This window comes from Gossypium raimondii, chromosome 7, assembly GCF_025698545.1.
Source record: "Gossypium raimondii isolate GPD5lz chromosome 7, ASM2569854v1, whole genome shotgun sequence".
NCBI lineage: Eukaryota > Viridiplantae > Streptophyta > Magnoliopsida > Malvales > Malvaceae > Gossypium > Gossypium raimondii.
Genome location: NC_068571.1, coordinates 3,044,676 through 3,069,156, shown reverse-complemented (window position 1 = coordinate 3,069,156; position 24,481 = coordinate 3,044,676). Strand labels below are relative to the sequence as shown.

The following is a 24,481-nucleotide window of genomic DNA, read 5'->3' as shown; positions in this document are numbered from 1 at the left end:
CGGGTAATACCATATCTTCGGGTTTGGGTTTTGAATAGTAGTAAGTCACATCCCCCACATTAAAGAAAAAACAAAAGGCAACTTTATCGTCGAAAGTGAAAACCGGAAAGCTCCCCCTTTCCGATTGCTCCGCTCGGACTTCCCCCGATTCTCGCGCCTTCAATATTTTATCTTCCCTTTGGCTCCAAATGAATTTGCTGGTAACGCTTCATACTTCCCATGGGTTGAACTTTCCTTTTTATTTATTTATTTTTATTTTGAAATTCAAAATGAAACAGGATAAGCTGAAGAGGCACACAAAGACGGAACCGGGTGAAGTTAAAGCACCCCAAGTCCAAGTTCCAGTTTACTGGCTCGAGACCTCCGATACCGTCTCTCGTCGTTATGAGTTTGAACCCGACGGCTACCTCTCTGTGAGTGTTATCTCTTTAACTTTAGCTTGACTTTCAGACAATTTTACATATACTTGGTCTGCGAATTTAATCTTTCTTTTTCTTTTTATATTTTGGCATTCTGAACGAGTAATTGTTTTACTTGTGATTCTTTTGTGTGGGTTGTTCATGAATGCTGTTTCTTTTTCTTTTTGCTGCAGGTGAAGGTGGTTAATGATTCAAGACCAGTATACCATAGGGTGGTTGAATCTTTCCTGAATAAGTTTTTCCCCTCTGGATATCCTTATAGGTAAAATGCTTCCTTTTTACTTGTTGAATTTATGATATTGGAACCAGTCTGAGAGTGCATAATTATTAATTTTTGGTGTTTGATTTGAACAGTGTGAATGAGGGTTACCTTAGATACACACAATTTCGGGCATTGCAACACATGACAAGTGCAGCATTATCGGTTTTATCGACTCAGGTCTCCTTCTCATACCTAGAAGGATTCTGCATATCCATGTGAAAGTAGTTTATAGATGTTGCCAAAATTTTCAAACAAAAAAAAAAGGGGGGCTGGTGGGGAGGCAGGGTAAGACTGTGTATATTTGGGTGCGAAGATATTTAGTTGATTTCTTGGCATTTGACTACCAGCTTAATATATCAGGTCATTTCCTTACATTTCTCACTCCTTTGCAGTCACTTTTATTTGCTGCAGGCTTGCGACCTACCCCTGCTCAGGCAACTGCAGTTAGCTGGGTAAGCTTTTATTTTAGTTGAAGAATTCATACTGAATGTGTGTTCCAAATCATACTTTTTGGCTAGAGGTTTGCATTTATTTTGTTGATGAGCAGATATTGAAAGACGGAATGCAGCATATGGGAAAGCTCATATGCAGTAATTTAGGTGCAAGAATGGACTCAGAACCAAAACGTTGGAGAATTTTGGGTTTGTGCCTTAATTCAGTTTCTTCTGAATGTCAATGCTACCCATGTCATATTGAATATTCGAATAAGCGTTTAATATTGCAGCTGATGTGCTCTATGATTTGGGTACTGGTTTGGAAGTTCTTTCACCTTTATGTCCTCACCTTTTTCTCGAAGTAGCAGGGCTCGGTAATTTTGCAAAGGTGATTAATCTTTGTGATTACTCTGCTTTTACTTCTAAAATTTTCCTTTTACAGTTTACTCTAAGATGAGCATATTTAGCTACATGTTAAATACTACTGTACTTTGTTGAATTTTACTTCCCTATGTGAAGGGAATGGCAGTGGTTGCTGCAAGGGCAACTAGATTACCAATATATTCTTCATTTGCCAAAGAAGGGAATCTTAGTGACCTATTTGCAAAAGGAGAGGCCATATCAACACTTTTCAACGTGGTTGGGTTAGGTGTTGGGATTCACTTGGCATCTACTGTTTGCTCATCAATGCAAGGGAAGGTATTAAGATTATATTGGTGCTGATTTCAGCCATTTATTTTAGTTATGTTATTGAAGCAAGATAAGGGTACTGCAACTTTTGGACTTGCATGCTAATCCTTTCTGTTTTTTATCCTCTCGAGTCCTTTTTACTTTGCGCGTGTTTGTCATTTCATGGCAATTTGGATTGCTGATAATAATAAGAAATTGCAGTTGATTGCTGGGCCTCTTCTTTCCATCATTCATGTGTTTAGTGTCGTCGAAGAAATGCGAGCTGCACCAATTAATACATTGAATCCTCAGAGGACTGCCATGATTGTGGCTGATTTTCTAAAGGTTTGTTTTGTATGGTATGAACCCTGACTTTTACATGCCTGAAAAGGTTATTCATCTGTCTGATTTTCCAATTAAACTCACTCAGACTGGAAAGGTATCTAGCCCTGCTGATCTCAGATACCGGGAAGACCTCCTATTTCCTGGACGGCTAATCGAAGATGCTGGAAATGTGAAAGTAGGAAGGGCTTTGCACAAGGTTGTCAAGCCTTCAAAGCTTCAGGAATGGAAAGAAACATTCCCGGAAGAGAAGTTTGTTTTGAGTCATGGAAATAAATGGACTGACATGTTGTTAGAACATAATGCTACTGCAGAAGATGCACTAAGAGGTTGGCTAGTTGCTGCGTACGCCACAAGCATGGAGAAGTCCTTCCATGAGCCAAGTGCTAGTATGTTGCAAGATGCTTACGACAAGATGAACAGCATTTTCACTCCATTCCTGAATGAGCTACAGGCTAAAGGTTGGCATACCGATCGTTTTCTTGACGGAACGGGAAGCCGTTTTGCATTTTGATATCTCTTAGTTCACACCCATGCTAAGGTAATAGATATTGATTTGTTGAAACTAAGCTGGAAAAAGGGATACGAGGACATCTTTTGCATTTTCAGAAAGAGGATTGCATTTGTTTTAGAGAGGTAGTGATGTGCTTGTAATTTGCATTTAGATTCTAGTGTACTTGCACCAACTTGGATTTGAATTTTATGAAATGAAAAATACAGGGAAAAATCATCCCTGTTTGTTGTTTAATATTTTATCTGATCTAATCTCTATTGAATTTAACATCTGGGGCTAAAGCATGAAGAAAAGTTTAATTTGGTGCTAACCCTTGTTTGATCTCTAAGTACTCAAGTTTCATTACACTTGTGTAACTACAAAATATTTTCAATTGACATATTTAAACAAATGAACTTTATATTTAACAGTGTATTATGTTTTATACAAGAGGTATGTGGGAACAGTGGGTTTGGTTTTGTATCTATAGAAAACCTTCTTGCACTTGTTAATGTGATTGTGAATAAATATACTGATCATCCCTGCTTCATTTATATAATATGAATTCCTAACACAGAGTGTCTCCCCCCCTTTCTTTTCCTTGTCTTGCAACAACACCTGGTATGATCCTTCATCCTCTGGTATGAACTCCTCTTTGTATGTTACATCCCATTCCACCACTGTTACATCCCATACTATTGTCACTCCAACCTGACCATTTCATTAAAAAAAGGAAGTTAGATTAACCCAAAACATGAATTTGAATTGCAGTCGTCGATTTTGCTGCATTAGGTTTTCTATTTGTACCTCGGGGGCTGGAATTTCAATATGTGTTGATGCATGTGCTTTGAGATTAAGCTCAAACACTTTGTGCTCCGACGAAAACTCGTTATCGTTGATTCTTTTGAGACCTCCATATTCAACGAGAAGATTTTCTGGAGATATGAATCTTTTCGTTCCCAAACAAAACACACACATATATATATAAGCAAATGAGATGACAACGGAAAGTAACGTAGAACCAATAAAGAGAAAAATAACATATTCTTACCTGAGAAGAGTCTCAGTAACTTTCCCTGGTCTGGCAAAAATGATCTTGTTACTCGGTTTGTGAGTTATCAACCGTGAAGAAAACGAATGGGATACATAGTACCGTAAAGGAACATTTACAATTATCTGTAATTAATTAGCAATAAACAAATATGATGAGTTAATCAAAGAATATGTATACATATTGATTTGTATGTGTATGTTTTGATCTTACATATTGATGGATGATCTCAGGATAATGTTCTTCAAGCAACGTCCAACATTTTCGATAAACAGAACGAAGTTCCTTAGTGTGAGGTCCTTGAAAGTCCTTCCAATCTATTACCTGAATCAATGAGTCAGCTCCACCGGGTTCAAAGTTGAGTTCTTTGATGCACTTCTCCATTTGTTGAACTCTCCATCTTAAAAACTTTTCAGAATTCTCTTCTGATCTCATTTTTTCAAGATACTGCATTGGCTTGTCTTTCAAATCACCATAAACATGGTAAAAGACAGGGCGACCTTCCTTGTCTACGGTATTGAGGTAAGCCACTTTTTGGAATTCAGGACCCAAATTCTCTTCCAGGATTTCATCAGCCTTGAATTCCTTCCGCCATGCCAACGTCTTCCGAAGCTTCTCCAACGCCTCGTGGACTACATAGTTTTTCGACTTCAAGAATTTCAACAACAGGGTATCGGTCCCTTCATGGGGTTTGCTTGGCATCAAAGCTACACCCCAGAGTTTGATCTCATTAAGCTGTTCAATCTCCTTTGTGGTTTGGTTATGGCAGGGATGAGTGTCGGGGATCCCAAACAGATAATTCCCATGCATCGCATCTTCTACTTTGCACTTGAAGTCAATGAGAGCCCTTTTTATTAGTTTTTCATCTTCATGATCCAAAAGAGGTTCTTCATAGTTCTCTTCATGTTCTTTCTCATTACCTTCATGAATACGAAGCTCCATGTTTTGGTCCTGAATCTTACCCCTGTTCTTCCCCCTGGTTTTTGCTTGCAAGAATCACGATTGGATGAAAGATTCAAATAAAAAAGATGATTCTGTTCAAGCTTTTAAACCCAAGATGAGCTTTTCCCCAACCAACCATCTTGTATCTGGCTACCTCCAAATTTACGTCAACAGCACCTTCAGGGGAATAATGCATGGGCTCAGGTTTTTCAGACTGTTAATTGCCAGGCTTCATATACTTGATTATAGGTAAAACAAACAGGTTTCTTTCTTTTCTTTTTCTTTTTTTTTACACAACTAAAAAGGAAATGGACGTTTGCATGCAGAAATATAATGACAAAACAAGAATAAACCACAAATAAAATTGAAACAATTGTCAATAAACTATTTTATTTTCCAAATTTTACTCGTTTTATTTATCATAAAACATATTTAGTAAACCCTTGTAAATCTGATTAAATAATCATATTTACAAAAACCATTTAAAAATATACTAAATACTATCATCATCATTTAAAAAAACATAAAAATAGCATATCCAGAGAAATTGGGGCAAGCCCAATTTTTAGTTCGGAAACACTCAATACCCTAATAATGATTGGTAAACACCTTGACCAACCTGAAATGATTATAGATGTGTAGTCTCTAACTTTAACTGCTCATACAGTTTTGTTCAGATACAAATAACCTCAAAGATTAACTAATTAGCATTTGGTTATGAGAATCAATCATAGTATATACAAGTATATTTTCACGATCGTAGTAAACAAAGTTAATCTACACCACAGATTATTCAACCTGTATTTTCCTTCATGACTCTCGGTATTTGGTCAAGTCAAAAGTTAAAGTTCTCGAGCAGCTGTTTAAAAAAAGAAAAAGGAGAAGGTATTATAAATTGTTGTTTATGTTTGGTGGATTAGACCAGATTAACATGTAATTTTACTGGATTCAAGAAAAACAAGGTGTGGTCTCAACAACTTTACCTCCTCTCTGAATCCCGATAAACCCCAACCAAAGCCTCGGCCTTGTCATAAAAGCTATCTTTAAGTGATATCACTATACTTTGGAAACCGCTTCCAATTTCACTGTCCTGGGTAGTCCTTGCTCCATCACATGATTTTGAACGGATGAATCCAGCTACCTTTGCAACGTTTAGATTATCCAATGCAGCATCCACTTCATCCAATATGAAAAAGGGTGAAGGCTTGTAGCTGACCCACACATGTATAAAGAGAACCAACATTAGCTCATATACAGAAAATATTTTTCCAAGGAACTTAGTCCATCAGATCTTCTCATAAGATGTTAAAGGAATATCCAGGCATTCTAGTATTAGGAAAATCCATTCGTAATCTTTCCTACCATTATTAAACCCACTGCAGCACTGGCAACAGATTCAACCAACAGTTGATAAAGGAAAGAATGAATAATATAAATCTGTCAGGTGTACCTGTGGATGGAGAAGAGTAGAGCAAGTGCTGCAACTGTTTTTTCTCCACCAGATAGTTGTTCCATATCCCTGAAGCGCTTTGTTGGTGGCATAGCTGTGTATTTGATACCGTGTAGAAAAGGATCATCCTCATTTTCCAAGTTCAAATATGCTGTCCCACCCAACGGATGCGTACCACTCTTTGTTAGCTGTTTGTAAATCCTATCGATATTACTAGAAATGTGGTTGAAAGCATCCATGAACAACTCATATCTGCATAATCATTAAGAAAAGGGTCAAGCAACTAAGTCTCAAAATGTCTGGAAAGGGAACCCTTTTCCCTTACAGATGCATATAAATAATATTGCAGGCAAATCAGCTTTCCAAAACCATTACGAGATCCAACTGTCAGTGATAAGCCATTGCCTCAGTTGCAATCAAGAAATCAATATAACAGTGCCATCACATACATTCTTAGACCACCTAGGTTTAATCATTTCAAATACCATTTATTCTTTATTTAATTTATTTCTCTATGTTACCAAGATCAGAGTTGTTGCAACACAATAATGATACCTCTTCTGCTTAACTGAATTGTATTCATCAGCTACTTGCTTCTCCTCTTTTCTGGCTAATTCAAACTCTTCAGTTACATCTCTTTCCTTCTCTTGAAGAGTCTTATATTGGTCAAGAGCCTTCAAATTGGGAGCAGTTCTTTCAATTTCAGACACTAGAGCATCAATTTTTTGTTTGAATTCTGCCTCAAGCTTCTCCCTATCAGAAGGCCTTCGATCCTGCAGAAGAGATCGATTTAACTGACTAAAATCAAACTCCTTCCCATTTGAAGATTCAGTTTCCATTGGGTCTGCAATGAGAGGAAGCTCAATGTGCTCTAAGTCACACTTTTCAATGATTTCCCCCTTCCATTCATCCAGCTGATTAATCTGAGTCTCCTGTAAAATTAAGAATGCATAGGCAATTTATTCAACATTTGACATATCCAAATATTAGAAAACCTGATTGTTAGGAGGAAAAGAAAATAGCTTTGGACCTTAGAATTTATTTGGCGATTAAGTTTGGATATGGATGTCGTAGCAGCAGAAGCCTGCTTCTTCCATTCCTGAATTTCCTTCTCACAGTCTTCTGACTTGGATTTCCACTCTAGCAAAACAGAAACAGAAAGACGTCAAATTATACACAATGAACCATAGCAGAGTTGTTCTGAAGAAATTAAGGGAGACAAGCAGTATAACTGAACCAAAAGAAAGTTGCAATCAGAACTCTAATATTTTCAGAAATTCAAATGGACAAAAAACCATCAGCAACCATATACAATGTTTGAATGTTACCAGTTTCACTTCATAATTCTAATAAACTTAAACTATATTAGAAAACTTTTAAAAGAAACACAGTTATTGAGAATCAAGTTAGGAAGTCTAAGAAGTCCCTTCCACCACTCTCAGTTCAATGTCAGGTCAGCTTTCATAAACTGAACTGCTGGGTAGGATAATCAATTAACGGACATCATGCATGTCAGACTACAGCCAGTACACAGCTGAAACTAAGGTTTTCTATATGTATGCAATGGCTACTGAATAACATGCCAGAGATTGAGTCACTTTAAAACATGGCACATCATGATCTACAAAAGTAAATTATTAGATCCAAATATCAATTTACTGAAACATGATTAACTATAGGGGTTTGTGACCAAAAAAATTATTTCCATACAAGAATCATTGAAAGGATTAATTTACTCAACAAAAAAATAGATGCACAATGAATGAATAGATAAAACGATACCCTTCACTTCTTCCTTCCACCGATTGATATCTTCAGAAGCCTTTTCTGTTGCCAACTTGACTTCAGCCTCTTTTTTGTGAACCAGTTTTAAATCATTTTCCAAGGAACTGATAGAAGATTCCAGCTTCTTAATTCTTGAATCTACATCTCGTTTACGCTCATACTCCAACCTGAAAGTAAGAAAGAACGGTACATGTCAATCAGCTGTTGCACTGCCGTAGAGCAGTTTTGTGGTATGATTTTGAAATGAAAGTACTTACTAGAATAAGGTGTAATGACAAGCTACATTTGGTATATCTACAAGTTTCCGGATGTAATAATGTTATACCATAGACAATAAAAGGTTGAAACCTTGTAAAGCAGCAAAAAGGAAAATTTTCACTCTTACTTTTCATTAGATTCTCATCAAAGTCTCAAAAACAGAACAAGATGCTATCATCATAATCACAGGCAAACCAGACATATACATAATTCAGCAGTATGCCCACCAAAACCAAATGCCATAATCCTATTTAAGGAATTGCCTAGCATCTATTAGTCACTAAATGTCAGTAATTTTTTTTTTTTCATAAAGGATTCACCTTTCTTTAGGGCCACTTCTTAGCCAATTCAGCATAACCAGTATTACAGCAAAAAATTAGTTCATATCTACTCAAGGTTTAGTGTCTCTTCACTCTACAAGGCATTAAAGGAGCATTTTTAGGAGATTATACATTCACAATTCATCCAAAAAGCTGATATAACAAAGTGATTTCAAACATTTGACCACAGAAAAAAGGATTTGTATGCCAATGAAGTGATGCAACTACTATGGTACTACCCTATTCTTTTGGTAAAAAAATGTATCAAAGCTGTGTCTTCTTCCTTTCTTAACATCATTTACCATGTAAAATTAGTTCATGAAGGTCTACAGTATTACCACTTTCATGCACAATGGCATAGTAGAGGATGACAACTAACTGGTGCTAACTTAAGCTGAAGTTATAAATTCATATGGAATCTGAAATTCAGTATGCTACGACTTTTTACATCAAACAGACATGAAAACCCTCCACTGGCCATTATGTAAAGGAAAATGTAAGAAGACTACTAAAATTGAAATACCCATATAAGAAGGCATCATAAATATTTTCACAGAGTACACTTTGGTTGATCAAGAGGTTTCAATCAGCAAATAAACATATATTACACCAATGGAAACACTTATAATAGAGACAAATAGATGGAGAGAAGGAAAACATACTGATACTTCAACTTTGCAAGTTGATTACTCAAGCTAAGCCTCTCTTCTGCCATATTCTGGGCAGCCTTGAGCTGATTTTCTTCATACTCACGGATGTTTGCCACCCCTACAGACTGACTAAAACTTTTGAAGAGTCGATCAACAATTTCATTAATCCTCTTCTCCAGCTTCATGATGTCTTTGCTCCTTTTATCACTCACATCTTTTAACTGCCAGCAATTAAACCATATAAGAGAAGCAACATAATACCAAAGAGAAAAGCACAATTGCCATCATAAATAACCTTTTGAATCTCAGGAGTTATATGTACAGTACAAGAGAAGCAACATAATACCAAAGAGAAAAACACAATTGCCATCATAAATCACCTTTTGAATCTCAGGAGTTATATGTCCAATCCTATCCTTAATATTCTTCTTCTCCTGCTTCAAGTTTTTAAGCTTGTCTTCTATGCTTTTCTGCAACAAAAACATTTATGTTGCATCTATCATAGAGATCAGTTGTAAATAAAGGATTAATAAGCACTTGCTTATCAGCACAATCAAGAAATCATTTAAAGAATCCATTATGGTTCAGATTAAATACTGTCAGCTATCGACCATAAACTGCATATATTACTTTCCCAAAACAAAAAATGAAAATAAATTTACCAATGAAATCAACAGAACTAACAAGCCATGATGCTCCTGATGGATCAAAAAGAATTATCTCTTATTTAAAACTATATATAGAGAAGAATGGCAACTACACAAACTTCAAACACCACCTTTATAGAAACATTTTTCCCTTTAAAGAAAGGCATTCCTTTAAAATGCATAAGGGGAGCCGTTTATATATTAGATGGTCAAGCTACCTTCTCAATGTCAGCATATTGGATTTTCTTTTCAAGTCCACTAATTCTCCCAGATGTTTCAGACTCCTTTAGCTGCATCTCTCTAATTGATCCAAGCTCTTCCAGCTCTGATTCAAATTGTTCCTTCTTTTTTTTTAAACCTGTGAAAGAATAACAGTTAATTATATAATGAAAAGGCTTGGAAAAGTTAAGCATGAAACCAACCTTCAATTTTCTTATCATCCCATTTATTCGACCTAGCTTCCATTCCACCACTTGTACCACCAGTCATTGTGCCGGACTTTGAGAGTAGAATCCCATCAACAGTTACAACTAAAGCAAGAATCCAAATTTATAGATTAATATTTTGTTCTATAGAGAGGATCAAGAAGTACTAAATGAAAAAGGATATTAAAGATCCACCTTTAAACCTCTCTCCAGTCCAGCTAAGAACCTTGGCTTCTTCAAGATCATCACAAACTAGAGTATTCCCAACAGCAAAAAGAACTGCCTTCTCCAAAGCAGGGTCAAATTTATGAATGTTAAGTGCACAAAATGCATAGGCATATGGCTGCTCATTTTCCTTTTCAATTTTTTTCTTTCACATTCTCTAATAGAGATATAGTTTTTCACTTTTACTGATATAAGACAAAATAGAACAGACTAGGGCATTATCCCATTGAGGAAGAGAAACAAATAAAGAGCAGAACCCCAGTGGCATGGAGTGTTCTGCAACCATAAAAAAAGATAAAACAATATGAAGTTGTTTCTAAATTGTAAAGCAGGATGGCATGTAGAAATATTTCTCAGATAATTACAGAAAAACTAATACAAGCTTCAGAAAAGGATATTGGATCACATCAAAGATAAGCTTCGCTGTGCCACCTAAGGTGCGCAACCTTTCAATGATTGGCTTAACACGCACTGATTGAAGAGGAATGAAAGTCTGAGGAGGAAGCCTTTGCTCTTTCAAATACTGTAAAGAACAATAAGAAATGCTCAAACCACCACTTTGCTTAAATATAAGTGTTAACCAACTCCAATCAAATTGAACACTGAAAGGACAAACAAGAACAGACTTATACCAGAACAATAGCAAATATTCCAAAAATAACCAAACCAAAACAAAAGCCTAGCAATTGCAAACATATGGTTATGACTATATCACAAACCCAACAACTTTTTCAATTTTCTCTGCTTTCTTACACTCATAGAAAACATACAAAAGGGTAAAAGTAAAGGAGCCAATTCTATAAAAGCATCAATCATCAATGCACGAAAGCAATTTCAAATTTAAATTATCCAACTTCTTTTCATTCTTATCATTTCAACTCAAAATTGAGGTACAAGGAAGAAGTGAAAGTATACTCCGTTGCATAACAAAAATATCCAACCAGTATGCATGGGCTCAAAATGATTAATAATAATGCATACTTCATTATGCCTCTTGTTATGTGGAGTCATTCCTCTGCAATGATGGCGCCCCTGTCAATTTTCTTATAGATGCATAAAAGGATGTTCTATTTCCAAATATGTACCATACATCTTTCATTATCAAAAGATTGCCAAAAATAAGAAGGTATCATCCCTTTTTATCAACAAAAAGAACAAGAAGCCAGACAGGTGAATGACTTTCATCACATGAAAGCAATCATATATATTATCGCTCACGCATCTCTGTACAGTTCAAGAAGGATCTAAATACTTGCATGCAAATATTTGAAGTTGTTAATAGCAAAATCTAGAAAAATGTGAAGATTACTAGAGAACACAGCAAATTAGCAGACCTTAATACATTCCTTTCCGGTATTTTCATCCTCTACGACAACAGCATCCATAAATCTGCCCATGGCAACAGTGACTGCAAGGTTGTACTTCTTCTGTGTTGGTCTACAAAGATCAGTCATGCGACCATGAACACCTTGAAAGAGGCGTTTCAGAGTCTCAACAGCTTGAGACAACCTAGCATCCCTTTCATTTTCATGTCGATCAGCCTTCAGCTCACGTAACTGATTTTCTATTTCAGCAATTTTGGACTTGAGGTTCTCATGCTTAGATCTGCATGTCAAAATTTAAAGAGGGAAGAAAAGCAGCTTAGGGACAAGACATTTCAAGATTCCAGGTACAAAAAATAAACACAAAAACAGGCAACAGAAAACACATAGGAATGTGACCTATGCACCAAATTAATTTATCATCAACTTCAATAACCTGGACTTCTGGTGTCTATCTTGCATTTCTCGTAGTTCCTTTTTCAATTCTGCAAGCTCATCCTTCTGTTTAGCAGAGGTATCAAGAATCTTCTTCAGTCTAGTTCGCATTTGGTCTTCCTGTGCTTCCAACTCTTGCTCCCTATTTCTCAACTGTTGGAGATTTTCTTCCAAATTTTTTTGAGCTTCAATATCAGTATGTTGTTGCCTATCAAGAAGCTCCTTCTCATCTCTTAACTTAGCAGTTTTCATCCCAGCATCCTCCTTACTGAATGTCAAGATTCCGATATTGTGTCAGTATACAGAAACTTTTCAGGCTTTGAACAGATTCACGTCTAACTTATGAAGTTTATTTGAGAAATATATAAAATTATGCATCACCAACCATTTAATGAGGTTGAAGGAAAAAAAATTGCAAGGTATAACTACAATGGCCCCTTGGAAAAGGGGTTTTAATAATTCAAACAAGTTAACCAATGACTGATTAATCCTATTTATAAGAGTTTGTAGGAAATTTGAAATCATGGAAGAAAGAAAAATATCCAACTCCAACCTGCAGAGAACCAGTTAAATCATTACAATTACTCATAACAGAAAAATCAAGCGATGCCCTGGAAACAGAGGTAGATGGCAAATTTTCTTTAATGAAATGTGCTACGAGAAGGAAGGAAAAGAATACATTGAGGATAACCCAGAAGAAGTAGATGGAGAATGAAACTGAAACAGTCAAACATATAAAAGAACCAGAATTCAAGAACAATAGCCAATTCTAAGGTTGAATTAGAGAGAAAACAGGTATTTGATATTTCAACCACAACAAAATCCATGCAAGCAATGAAACTAGAGAACCATGTCTTCATAAGGAACCCAAAAGATCTTACATTTGGAAATACTCGGTAAGTTGACTATCAAGCAAAGGGAGTTTCCCTGTGCCATCGCGACTTTTTTCATTTAACGCTTCCAACTTTGCAGTCAGATCTTGTATGCCTTTCTGTAATTCTTTTATATCATCACCATGTTTCCTCCTTTCTTCTTTTTTTCTTTCAAGCTCCTTTCGGTTACTCTTGATTTTTGAATTTATACGAGCCATTTCTTCATTTAATTTCAGAAGCTCAGGTTGCTGCACTCAATGAAGAAAAAAGAAAAGAAAAAGTCCAAAACTAAGTCATAGGCCTCTATTCAACTCATTAAAATTACAGATAAATACAGAAAGATATTTAAGACATAGAACTAGCTACACAATAAGTAATCATTATAGATATAGAAGCACAAAGATGTACAAACAATAAAAGAATTCACGTGGACCATTGGCAATGCATGTGTATGTCACATCCATCAGAAGTTTCCATCCTAATATATCATTTCTGTTCTTATATGTGTATAACCATGCTAAACAGAGCCACAAATACAACACATTTCAGACAAGGAGCTAAGTATAAAAGATAATCAAGAATCACTTCCAGCTACAGGTTACAAAGCATGTTTCCCCTAGCATAATCAGCCAAAACAATCTAAATTATGTTTACCATAGAGACAATAGAGGGAAGCTTAATCCCACTTTGAACAACCTAATCGACACAGTCTGTCAAATTCTCTATTGAAGCTTACACCATAAATGCCAATAGTACCAATACACATCATTGTCATAAGATGACCAAGTGCCAAGTGCTGGTCCACTGTCTTCCAACTTATGACATCCTGCCTTACAAGAGTATGGTGGCAGGCAGTGGCCTTAAATTTTTACAATAACAGCTGAGATTTTTAGCACAACCTACATAAACTGTCCGCCCAAACATTTAAAAAGATAAATATGAGAGAGGATGGTCAGGGAACATGACATTTTTACCTCGTAATCAGCTCATAACAAAATCATTTTCAAAGTGATCAAGCATCTGTGCAAAATAACAGGTTAACCTTAGTCTAGAAATAATCTCCTAAAACTGAGATCAAACATCGAATAGAAGTCCTACACTTTAAAAGAAGCAACCCAGTTACCACAAAATCCGCATACTAGACAATAGCCTTTTAGTACCCAAAAAGGGCTCCAGTTCAAATCCCCCATTCTCCCACTTAACCATCTAAAGAATAATCCAAAAAGAACTTAATCAAAACTAATTCACAAACAGGCATTCCAACCTAGGCTAGAAAAATAGTTCAGGTCCAACAATAACATTCTTCACTCGCTCAAAAGAAAAAGATTTCTCGTGGACTCACACTTTTATCAACTCTAATGCTTCTCTCGGAGATCCTTTTTTCACATTGAGCAATCTCCTTTAGGTATTTAGCCTGTTCCTTCTTCTTCTTAGCTGCTTCAGCTTCAAAATGTTCTAGCTCATGCATCACATCTTCACGGTTCTTTTTCTCAGAGTCTAGTTCATCAGTAATCTTGTCAATGTCCTTCTCTATATTATGCAATTGCCACAAATAATGCTCCTTTTTCAAAGATTTCTGCATAATTTGTAGACTATCAAAAGGATATTCTAATGTCTAAAAAAGTAAAACAAGCTTATAAAAAGCAAAGATTTGAATTAAACCAGCTCATCTTGCAAGCGGAAGTGCTTTTCAGCTTCTTCCTTCTGTTCTTTCTTTTGCTTTCTCTCCATCACTATTGTCCTCTTTCTTTGATAAATAAGCGCTGATTTTTCTTCAGCCCTAGCTTTTAGCTCTTCCAACTCCTCATATTTGTTCTTTACTGATTCAGAACCCGAAATCTGCTCGAGCAGCCCTGTCAGTTCTTTGGGATTTTTTGAAGCAATGGACTCGACATCACCCTAAGAACACAATTTTTTTCACCAAATTATATCATTATGTCTTACAAAGTAGCTTAACTTCACAAAAATGCTATTCGTGGGTTGAGGGGGAACAAAATTACCTGAAAAACAAGAAAATTCCGGGCCTTAACGAGAATACCAAGTGATCTTAACTTTCCATTGTACTCCTCCACGTTGACAACACTGCTGTCGATACGGTACTCGCTACCTCCAGTACTGGTGATGGAACGAGTGAAACAGAGTTCAGAGCCACCGGCAAGCTGGTAAACTAATCGCACAAATGCGCGTCGGCCACGTTGTTCCTTTTCACGGTCGTCGAAAGCATATATTAGGTCTCTGAGTTGGCCCCCACGTAGCTGACCAGTTCGGACTCCAAGAACGAAGCTGATTGCATCCATGAGATTGGACTTGCCTGCCCCATTCGGTCCAATAATGGCGGTGAAGTCGGAGAAGGGACCGATAGTTTGAAGACCCTTATAGGACTTGAAGTTCTCAAGCTCTAGGCGAAGTATTTTTCCTGGAGAAGTCAAAGACGGCATGGTTTGGGGTTTCCTTCCTTTGAATTTGAAATGTTAGGGTTTCGGTAGTCTAGGTAGAACAATAACAACGGTAAAGGTTTTGTTTGGGATGGAGAAAATGAGATGTGAATTTCCGGGAGAATTGGTGAAAATGGAACGTTTTAGGGATTTGGGTGGGAGGGAAGTGGCGGGAGTTTCAGAAATTTGGGAGATTTTAGCGAGGTACTGGAGTTTGAGATTCCATTTTCAAACTTAAGATACATAATACTCGATAAAATTGCAGAAGACGTTTGTTTTTAGTGGGCTTCTGGGACAGCCTTGCAGGCCCACTTTCAACTTCACAAAGGTTTTCTTCTTTCTATGTTATACCATGTTTAGCTTTTTATGGATAAGTCAATGTTTTAAAATTCCAACCTATGGCTGTTTATGGATCTAATCGGTTCAATAAGTTCAACCGGTTCGATTAAAAAATAAAAAAATTAATTCAATCTATCTGTGCCGATTCTCAAGTCAACCAATTCAAAACTAGTCTGATCGGCCAGTTAACAATCCTATTATAGATATATGCTTAATACTTTAACCATAATCTATTAAAAGAAGAGAAAAATGGTTGTTAATTAACAAACGAAATATAATTACACAACTGAGTAACTAGTCATCGTGATTGGACAACATAATCTTTTTCACTAATTACAATAAGCCGACCATAAAGTTACCAGCCCAAGAAGTCATGCAACTTAAATTAAACCTAGCAAACCCTCTCCTCAGTTCTCGTTCCATATTTTCATATCAATGCTGGACTCAATACCATCTGCTTTTGGGGAAGCACTCATCTTGGTTTCATTATGGGTGGGCATGGATGCACTGGTCTTGGTTTTGTCGTGGGCCGAAAGCGCTGCTCCCACTGTACTTTCCTTATTGGTCTCCACAGGAGCAGCAGGATTAGCCGCAGCTGTGTCAAATTTTGAACCAGTTTCCAGTCCCTCAAATTTGGAGATGACTTGTTGAAGCTCATCATTCAGATTCAATGCCTCAAAGAGGATACCATCGTCATCACTAGTGCTTTCTATGATCATATGAATAGCAAGCTGTGACTGCTTGCACTTCTCCAGCATGCTCTCTGTCAGCTCGTTCTGCAAGCACACAAGGACATTTTTCGAGTCTTTCAGCATTGTATAAATCAAATTTTAAAAGAACATTTAGTAATTCCTACAAACTTGGTTGGAAGAACAAAAAGATTCACGATGCAGCTAACAAAAAGCATTTCGAAAAATATAATAAAAACTTAAATGCAGAAGCATTTCATTATCCTAGCATGCCTAAGAGGTCAATAGCAAGTAAAAATTATGAATTATGGAAGTTAAATCTCCAAAACTTTTACAAGTTAAAATTTTGTCCTATCATCCAATGATATAGTATTGAATGACGATAGCTACACAGCAAAAATGGTTGGATATGTAGCAAGATCTACGAACTACAAACTACATGATTACAATTAAATCATGCTTTCATGCCAGAAGCAGAAGATTACCTTTGCCGGTTTTGGCTCTGTTCCTGTACTCAATATGCTAGAGAGCACCTCAAGGCTGTTCCGAGTTACTTCAAAAAGTTCCTTCTTTTGCTCAACAGATAAACTCCCATAATTATAGGCAAAATCATTACCCTGCAATCCTGTGTTATTAGCAGGATAATTTTCAGGGGGAGGCAATGGCTCTCCCATATAAGATTCCAAAGTCTGGTACAAGGGAGACGAGTTCTCATCATCATCATCCACTGGCAGTTGTGCGCTTCTTTCTTTCAAGCTCTAGTTTATGTTAAAAAAGGAGGAAAAAAGCAAGAAAAAAAACTGGAAAATTAGAGTCTTTAATGCATAATGGCTTGCATGCAATTGGAAGGGATAGGGAACCATCCATGGTAAGTTCGAAAGTATCCAAAAGATGACAAATTGACTATTCCTAATGTACACGTAGAAGATAATTTATGAAACATCAAATATCAACAAAAAGATAAGAAATAAAACCACATGTAATAGGACCCTTCTTGTTAAAAGTTCTTCAAGAAACGCATATTTTTACTGTTAAAATGGATTATGAAGTATCAAAACATCATAAGAGTAATGGGAGCATAATGAAGTAAGAACATGGTCAAAAGTAAACTTAGAAGCTTATATAGTTTGACTTGAGGACAAATAGCCTGAAAATTGGCATTTCCAGCATTTTAGTTCCATCATATATTGAGAAAATGGAGTAAACCCGAGCTACACTTAGAGGAGGGAAAAAGGAAACCTCACAGTTCCTAGTACCCATTCTCCGAATCATTTTAATGTGATACCAAAGAGGCTTTAGTGGCAGGGAAAGGAGTGGAAGAATGAGAATCATGTTTATGATTAATGATGGCAAATCGGTATCATCAGCACTACTAAAAGTCTAACTACCCAAAAACATGTCAGCCTTTCAACATCAGAGCAAAAACAGAAAAGTTGTATATCAGTGGATTGATAGATTCTATTAGTATGATGCCATAATGAAACTATAAATGCCATTATTGCCTAGTTATTCTCATCAAAATACCAGTAAAAACTATGTGGAACTAAACCAACATACAAAGAAATAACATCAACACTTGAAAGAATATAAATCAAAGCGAAAAAAGGGTTTACCATATAAGTTTGGTGAAACACAGGTAGGTATGCAAGATCATCAGACTGTCCCCAAGCACGAATCAAGTCCAAAGCCTTTTCTCTATTCTGGTGATATGTTTGCGGATTCTGGATCATCTTAACCATCTCTTCCAACACTTTCTCCGAAGCCACCTCGGAAGCTACCTTCTCACAATTCACGGTACAAGCTTCCAACAAATCAAGACTCAACCTTTGGCTGGCAGCATTTTTCCCGGATATCTTCTTTTTTATGGCCCTAACAATTTCGGTCCCATTGAACTCCTCACTATTGATCATAGAACATATCCTCATATTCATTCCCCAATTAGGTTCTTCTAGGGTCTCTAATGTGGCTTCATCTACAAGTTTCGATTCGGGTGTCGGCCCTTGTAGAATTTCCTTCATTTTCCCACTAACCATTCTACTCATTTGAGCTCCACCAGTTTTCAATTTCTCACCCCATTGAGTTAGTTTCATTTTATCCATACTCTCCTTGTTTTCCCTACTGTTTCAATCAAATCCCCAATTCAAGCTATTTTCCTAAAAAAAAACTAATTTAAAAGAAATCAAATTCGTCAATATTACCCAAAATAAAACATGGCTTTGTTTACTAACAGTGAAACAACAAACACATAGTAAATGGGTAAATTAAGATAATAGCATAAACAGAAAGAGAAAAAGAAGTAAAAACAATAATAATAATAATAATTTAACGAACCCGAAGTGAGATATGGCAGAAGAGACAACTTGGGGTTTTGGGTTAGAAGTAGAATAAATTTTCCTCTTACCAGTTCGTCGGAGAAGAAAGAGAGAGAGAGAGAGAGAGAGAGAGAGGTGAAAATGACAGATGGCGATGAGAGGAATGGTCCAAGCCTAAGATACACGTGGCTAATGGGCCCTATGGGACGCATCCCTCTCACACAAGTCGTATCCGGCCCGTGTTAAATATTGTGAAAATGAAAATAAAAAATAAAAAGCAATTTATGAATGATTATGCCTTTTTTACCAATTTTAAAGGCTAAATTACCCATATATGCCGGTTATTTTTTTAATTGACCTTTATGTCGTTTTTCTTTAATTAGAGAAATAGATTATTTTTGAAAAGACAGTGTGAAAGCATATCTAGGAAGCGCGTTCACGCGCTTTCACTTCCTCCCTTTGTGACTTTTTTTAAATTTTTTTAGGGTTAAGGTTAAAAATTTTTTGTTAGGAATTAAGGTTCAAGATTTAGGAGTGAAACTGTGAAAGGTTATAGGTAGATTTTCCAATATCTACTAACATTTTTATAGTGGAAAAATAGCTACTTTAAGCACTACTTTAAGCACTACGTCAATGACCCACCTCAATAAAATGACAACACGATGAGTGTTTGTGACACTATCAATAAATTACCATATGATGTCACAAAACTGGGATATGTCATTATTGAAGTGGGCATCGATATTGGCATTGATGACGACATCGGTGTTGCTATCGTTACCGGTACACGTGTCAATATATGTGTCAGAATGGGGGCATAGAATGTTGGGGACAGATGTGCCCCAAAAAAACATATGCGAAAGGTGTAGCTGCAGGGTGTTGTGATGGTACATAGTGTGGTTCTTGTGAAAAAAATACTAGGTTAATGAAATAAACATGAATAAGTGGAGTGAACTGATCAGGATGTGGTGTAAACATTGGTGGTGCTTGTTGTGTTAGAGCCAGAGACGAACCCGTCGCGGCACCTCATTCGAATCTACGCTGCTAGGGCGATCGTTATGGCATCTTCTAACGAAGTTGCCTACTCATCGCCTCCATCTACAACAAATACAGCTTGCCAGCGACTCTAAACCAAGATATGTGCTCCAAATAGGCCATCGTATCCGATGAGAAAAAGGGTTCACGAATGGGTAATAATTTCATCCCACAATCTCAAATGTCAATGTACTCATTATGGTAATCTCGCCAATTTTCCTTGGTCTTCTCCCGCAAATCAAGCTTGTGTCGTGCTTTCATTTTTCGCGACGGCGGCAGAATTTTTTGTCTCCACCTAAACTGCTGCATCACTCCATCTGATCAGTGCATATCCACCATCGTGTACACTCTCAATGGCACCACATACTCTGAATGGCCAAAAATTCTGATGGGACACATTCTATGATATCCGGATCAGCGCATGACATCCATTCAAACTATAGTTCACAATTGTAAATTATGTTATGTGCAGAATTTTAAATTACAAAACATTACGTAATTATTATAGGTTTAAAAAAAACAATAATTAAGCTCGACTTCCGAGCATTGATATAACAACAATCGAATATCTTCGAGCTACTTCAATAGTCCCACGTAACTCGGCCCACGATTTCACTTATTCAAATTAATTCAAACATATTATTATCAAATTATTTTTACATTGTCACCAATGGGAACGTATAAGGCTTGTTTACTCTGGGACTTAGAAATGATGGTCGTCACCACACTCATGATTGCAGCAGGAGCAGACAACAAACGATTGACATCTTATCCAATTTCATCGTCCGACACAACTCTTGGTACACCGTGGCCAACACGACCGATCCCCAATTAAGTCGCCTGCATTCTTTATAGTCGGCTAAGTGTAGTAGCCACATTATGTGTGCCAAATTTTGAAAATTATCGGGCATTAGAATGCCCCTGATTAACCTCAGGATGAATGCCCGAACATATTGTTATTTGACGACGTCAAGCGCGTTTAAAGGAAGTTCTTTGAAATTAGTTTTCAACTACTTCATATCTATCCGATCACCTTGAAACTTATTTGACACCTTCCCCAAAAATGCCTCGCAAAGGTCTTCTTTATCGAGAACGACCGCTAACCCTGTAACGACTGACCCATCCACCAGTAAATTGAATTGTAAAGCTACGTCCTCGAGGGTGATTGTACACTCGCTGCATAGAAAATAGAATGTGTGTGTCTCGGGTCTCCATATTTCCACCAAGGCGCTGATCAGTGTAGGATCCAATTTGCAACCCCGACCATATGAGACGCATGTAAGAATCCCATGTCTTGCAGATAACCATGAATTTCGGTGTCTGGGCACTTTGACAAATTATGTATGAACCTTTTCAAAACATGATCATCTGCCTATTTATATCGACAAAATAAAATATTTTAAAACTTTAAAAAACTTTAAATTTAACTTAATTGAAAATAACGAAATTTAAAATTTTGTTTTACTATTATCGTTTGAGCGGGAAATGTGTTTATCGTCGAAACGGACCAGAGAGCTTGTCATTCGTGAAAATTTAATTGAAATGAATATACGAAATAAATAAATAAAACTATAGTATTTTTAAACAAAGTGTATAGGAAAAATTCAAACGAAAAATGAGAAAATTGAGAGAATTAAGAAAGCTGAGAATTAAGAGAGAATAGAGAGAGTTGAATTTGAGTGAAAAGAATGAAAAATGGCCTGATATTTATATAAAAAAAATTATCGTTGGCCCTTTTAAAATTTTTTACCATTGTCAACGTTTAAAAACTCATTGGGAAAATGATCGTTGGAGGAAAGCGCGTCTAGCTGAATACGCTTTCACATTTTCTCTCAAAATACGAACTATTTCTCTAATTAAAAAAAAAGCCTGAAAGGCCAATAAAAAAAAGACAACATTTCTAATTTAGCCAAAATTAATTTTCAATTTTTTTCTTTTAATATTAAATGATTTGTAATGCTTTCATTTTACATTTAAATTAAGTAGATATATTTAGATTGGCATGCACTAGAGTCATGTGCTAGAGGGTCTTGTCTAATGCATATAGATTGGTGTGAGCAATCCGTTAAAAGAAAACAAGAATTTAACGGTAGTGACTAATTCACACATTTATCTTATTTAAAATTACTAAATTGAGAAGAAAAAAAAACTATAACTAAAATAGGATAGACTCTATTTTAGAGTGAACATGAGTATAATTTACCATTTAATTTTTATCTTCTTTCTTTATTTTACTTCTCTTATTCTCATTGTCCTTTTTTTTATCTTCTCTCGCAAAGCCAATAGGTAACAACTGGTGCATTATTTAAACTAAATTCAAATAGTGATATTGATTATTGAGTTGACCCATGTGATAATCCATATTTGAATAGATTTAGGGTGGGTTCGGATGGGTGGTGGGATGCGGTGCAGTACGGTGCAGTGCGCTTAGCTTACTTTTTGTCTCACGCTATAATATCCTACAATATATAATCTCTAAGCCACCGCTATTTTTACACTAACAGCAAGTAAACGCACCACCTATTTAAACTCACCCTTAAATTAAGAAGTCACGGTAAGCCTTCATGTCTTTACTTGGCCATAAGATACCTTAAAGTTCCCATAGGTTGGTTTGCAAGCTAAATTGCTTCTGTAAGGACATCCATTAAAAAAAAACAAAGCTTGTTCAAAGTACTTGTAAAAATATATAGAAAGCCATGGCTTTGTCATTTTTATTTGGCTAACAGTTTGAACTTTTCATCCTTTTAACTAACCTCAATTTGATATCCACTTGCTAATCTCTCTTTCTCTAGGTTTGGTGCATGATTTAATCATTGTCATTCACGTAGGGTAGCAAAGGTGAAAGATGAATGTAGTTATTAGATTTGCACCTTTTTAGGTTCTCTTGAACAATAATACTATATGTAATGTCCCAACATTTTGGTCATTGAGAAAGAATAAGTATTTCATAGGTGAATTATTAAGTCTTGAGAGAGAAAGTATGAATAAAGAAATTGATAAGGATTAAATTAAAATTTTGAAAGTTGAATAATTAAAAGTGCAAATTTATCATTTCAGGAAAAGGGCAAAATTTAAGAAATACTTTTTATGAATGTGATATGGACATGTGTTGACATTTGTAGATGGAAAATTGATATAGAGACTAAATTGAATAAAGTGAAAAGTATAAGGACTAAAGTTACAATTTTTATTTTATGGAACAGGGACCCAAATGAAAAATTCCCACATTTAATTGATATTTTAGAGGCATAATGATGAGATTAAAATTTTGCATGAGGTGTAAAGAGAGAGAAAACAAATGATAATTAAGCATGAAATGTGATTGGTTGATAAGATAATGATGAAATTGATAGAAAAAGAAAAGTATATAATTTTTCTACACAATTGGAAGGTTGAATGAAAGTAGCTTGGGGCAGCAAAAAAAAAAGGGGAAGAAAAGGAAAGAAAGAAAGGGAGAAAATAGAAAATAGAAAAGGAAAAAGAAAATAGAGAAATAAAAAGGAAAATCTCCCATGCATTTTTCTTGAGTTTTTCCTTAAAGCTATAACTTATATGAAGACGAGAGTGAAGGGAAAGCTTGGGAATGTGAAGAGAAAAGTTCATTTCAAGTGAAGAAATGGATAAGTACTTAATAGAATTTATGCTTACTTACCGTAATTTAGATGTTTGAGTATTTAAATTTAGTATGAAATAAGTAAGTAAGATACTAATTTGAAAGTATACTATGATGAATGAAATTTAAAAGTTATGTGATTAAGTTAAATTATTGTAATAATTATAAATAGAGGTTAGTCATTAATGCGAAATTTATAAGTGAGTAAGAATGAAAGTGAATAATTTTTATTGAATAAGACATACTTTAGTATTTGAATATGTGTAATAAATTTAATGATGAATACGTGAATAGAAGTAAGTTGGTAATGTAAGAGAGAAAAGAAAGGACGCATGAAATTAAAATGAAATGTTTACATATAGAAATTGAAAAGTTAGTATATGATTATATGTGAAGCTAAATGTCAATGAACAAATGAAACGATATATGACATGATTGTGGTTATGGTGTGATGAAAGGCTGGGGGTTTGGTTGGGAATAGGGTTGCTGAAACGGGGGTTACGGTGGGTGAAAGGTATACTAGAGTTCTATTTATGATATGTTTATGTTTATGTTTTGTACATGTTAGATACTGGAGTTTTGTTATCAAAGTTTCGTTAAAGGTGAGAGTTTTGTTTTGGCCTAGGACTCTGTGAGTTCTGTTATCGATATTTTCATTATGGTCATGATATGTAAAAGACATAAGTAACACGTGATACGTAAATGGAAAGTTATATGATATGATAAGCTGTAAAGTAAGATATGTGATTATATGAAAGAAAAAAATAACGAATTCAGTTTAATGATATGTAAAATTGAAAAGTGAAATACATGAAATATGTAAGATAATGTTCATGATCGTAAGCGATAAAAATGATACATGATATTAAAATGATAATGTAAGAAATTATATGACCAAATAATAGAAATAATTAATGAAATTAGCTAAAATACTTTGTAAGTTTAATAATAGGTTTCATGAAATAAGTAAGATTATGTTATTTCATAGTATAAGCAGTTTATTAATTTATTTTAATTTAAATGATTTTAAATATGCTTAAATAAATAAAACTGTAAG

The 24,481-nt window shown here is 35.6% G+C and overlaps 4 protein-coding genes across 6 annotated transcripts; 1 reads left to right on the top strand and 3 right to left on the bottom strand.

Moving 5' to 3' along the window:
• Positions 1–34: 34 nt before the first annotated feature.
• LOC105767760 (protein root UVB sensitive 2, chloroplastic) lies at positions 35–2,874 on the top strand. The gene is made up of 10 exons (XM_012587330.2): positions 35–200; positions 279–413; positions 593–681; positions 774–858; positions 1,074–1,133; positions 1,229–1,322; positions 1,406–1,503; positions 1,635–1,814; positions 2,007–2,129; positions 2,215–2,874. The coding sequence occupies exons 1-10, from the start codon at positions 189–191 to the stop codon at positions 2,638–2,640; spliced, it is 1,302 nt and encodes a 433-aa protein (XP_012442784.1). The 5' UTR covers positions 35–188; the 3' UTR covers positions 2,641–2,874.
• Positions 2,875–2,927: 53 nt separating this feature from the next.
• On the bottom strand, positions 2,928–4,948 carry LOC105767749 (patellin-4). The gene is made up of 4 exons (XM_012587324.2): positions 3,884–4,948; positions 3,671–3,795; positions 3,427–3,568; positions 2,928–3,330 (listed from the first exon to the last, which is right to left on the bottom strand). Exons 1-4 carry the CDS (start codon positions 4,610–4,612, stop codon positions 3,055–3,057), a joined length of 1,272 nt encoding a protein of 423 aa, XP_012442778.1. The 5' UTR covers positions 4,613–4,948; the 3' UTR covers positions 2,928–3,054.
• A 153-nt stretch (positions 4,949–5,101) lies between these two features.
• LOC105767738 (structural maintenance of chromosomes protein 1) lies at positions 5,102–15,681 on the bottom strand. The gene is made up of 18 exons (XM_052633645.1): positions 15,002–15,681; positions 14,664–14,900; positions 14,344–14,577; positions 13,011–13,249; positions 12,131–12,397; positions 11,707–11,977; positions 10,772–10,895; positions 10,343–10,453; positions 10,145–10,252; positions 9,941–10,080; positions 9,456–9,545; positions 9,088–9,296; positions 7,845–8,014; positions 7,093–7,202; positions 6,618–6,994; positions 6,063–6,314; positions 5,596–5,823; positions 5,102–5,471 (listed from the first exon to the last, which is right to left on the bottom strand). The coding sequence occupies exons 1-18, from the start codon at positions 15,437–15,439 to the stop codon at positions 5,423–5,425; spliced, it is 3,654 nt and encodes a 1,217-aa protein (XP_052489605.1). The 5' UTR covers positions 15,440–15,681; the 3' UTR covers positions 5,102–5,422.
• A 327-nt stretch (positions 15,682–16,008) lies between these two features.
• LOC105767771 (TOM1-like protein 2) lies at positions 16,009–18,956 on the bottom strand. Of its 3 annotated transcripts, none has more exons than XM_052634044.1 (4): positions 18,796–18,956; positions 18,078–18,628; positions 16,950–17,222; positions 16,009–16,551 (listed from the first exon to the last, which is right to left on the bottom strand). In XM_052634044.1, exons 2-4 carry the CDS (start codon positions 18,561–18,563, stop codon positions 16,183–16,185), a joined length of 1,128 nt encoding a protein of 375 aa, XP_052490004.1. In that variant the 5' UTR covers positions 18,564–18,628; positions 18,796–18,956; the 3' UTR covers positions 16,009–16,182. The 3 variants fall into 3 exon arrangements, with proteins under 3 accessions (XP_052490004.1, XP_012442795.1, XP_052490005.1); XM_012587341.2 differs by having other exon boundaries at positions 18,078–18,582; positions 18,796–18,945; XM_052634045.1 differs by having other exon boundaries at positions 18,078–18,617; positions 18,796–18,936.
• Positions 18,957–24,481: the final 5,525 nt, after the last annotated feature.

Excerpts from the sequence above, each read along its gene's own strand:
- LOC105767760 (XM_012587330.2), top strand. Across the intron at positions 1,134-1,228 it reads AGGCAACTGCAGTTAGCTGG|ATATTGAAAGACGGAATGCA; the intron begins GTAAGCTTTTAT and ends GTTGATGAGCAG. Across the intron at positions 1,815-2,006 it reads GCTCATCAATGCAAGGGAAG|TTGATTGCTGGGCCTCTTCT; the intron begins GTATTAAGATTA and ends AAGAAATTGCAG.
- LOC105767749 (XM_012587324.2), bottom strand. The coding sequence starts at position 4,612 with ATGGAGCTTCGTATTCATGAAGGTAATGAGAAAGAACATGAAGAGAAC. Across the intron at positions 3,796-3,883 it reads CTGAGATCATCCATCAATAT|ATAATTGTAAATGTTCCTTT; the intron begins GTAAGATCAAAA and ends AATTAATTACAG. Across the intron at positions 3,331-3,426 it reads TTGAAATTCCAGCCCCCGAG|GTTGGAGTGACAATAGTATG; the intron begins GTACAAATAGAA and ends TGAAATGGTCAG.
- LOC105767738 (XM_052633645.1), bottom strand. The coding sequence starts at position 15,439 with ATGCCGTCTTTGACTTCTCCAGGAAAAATACTTCGCCTAGAGCTTGAG. Across the intron at positions 10,896-11,706 it reads CCGGAAAGGAATGTATTAAG|TATTTGAAAGAGCAAAGGCT; the intron begins GTCTGCTAATTT and ends TGTTCTTTACAG. Across the intron at positions 5,824-6,062 it reads CTACTCTTCTCCATCCACAG|CTACAAGCCTTCACCCTTTT; the intron begins GTACACCTGACA and ends TGTGTGGGTCAG.
- LOC105767771 (XM_052634044.1), bottom strand. The coding sequence starts at position 18,563 with ATGGATAAAATGAAACTAACTCAATGGGGTGAGAAATTGAAAACTGGT. Across the intron at positions 17,223-18,077 it reads TGTTTCACCAAACTTATATG|AGCTTGAAAGAAAGAAGCGC; the intron begins GTAAACCCTTTT and ends AACATAAACTAG. Across the intron at positions 16,552-16,949 it reads CAGAGCCAAAACCGGCAAAG|AACGAGCTGACAGAGAGCAT; the intron begins GTAATCTTCTGC and ends GTGTGCTTGCAG.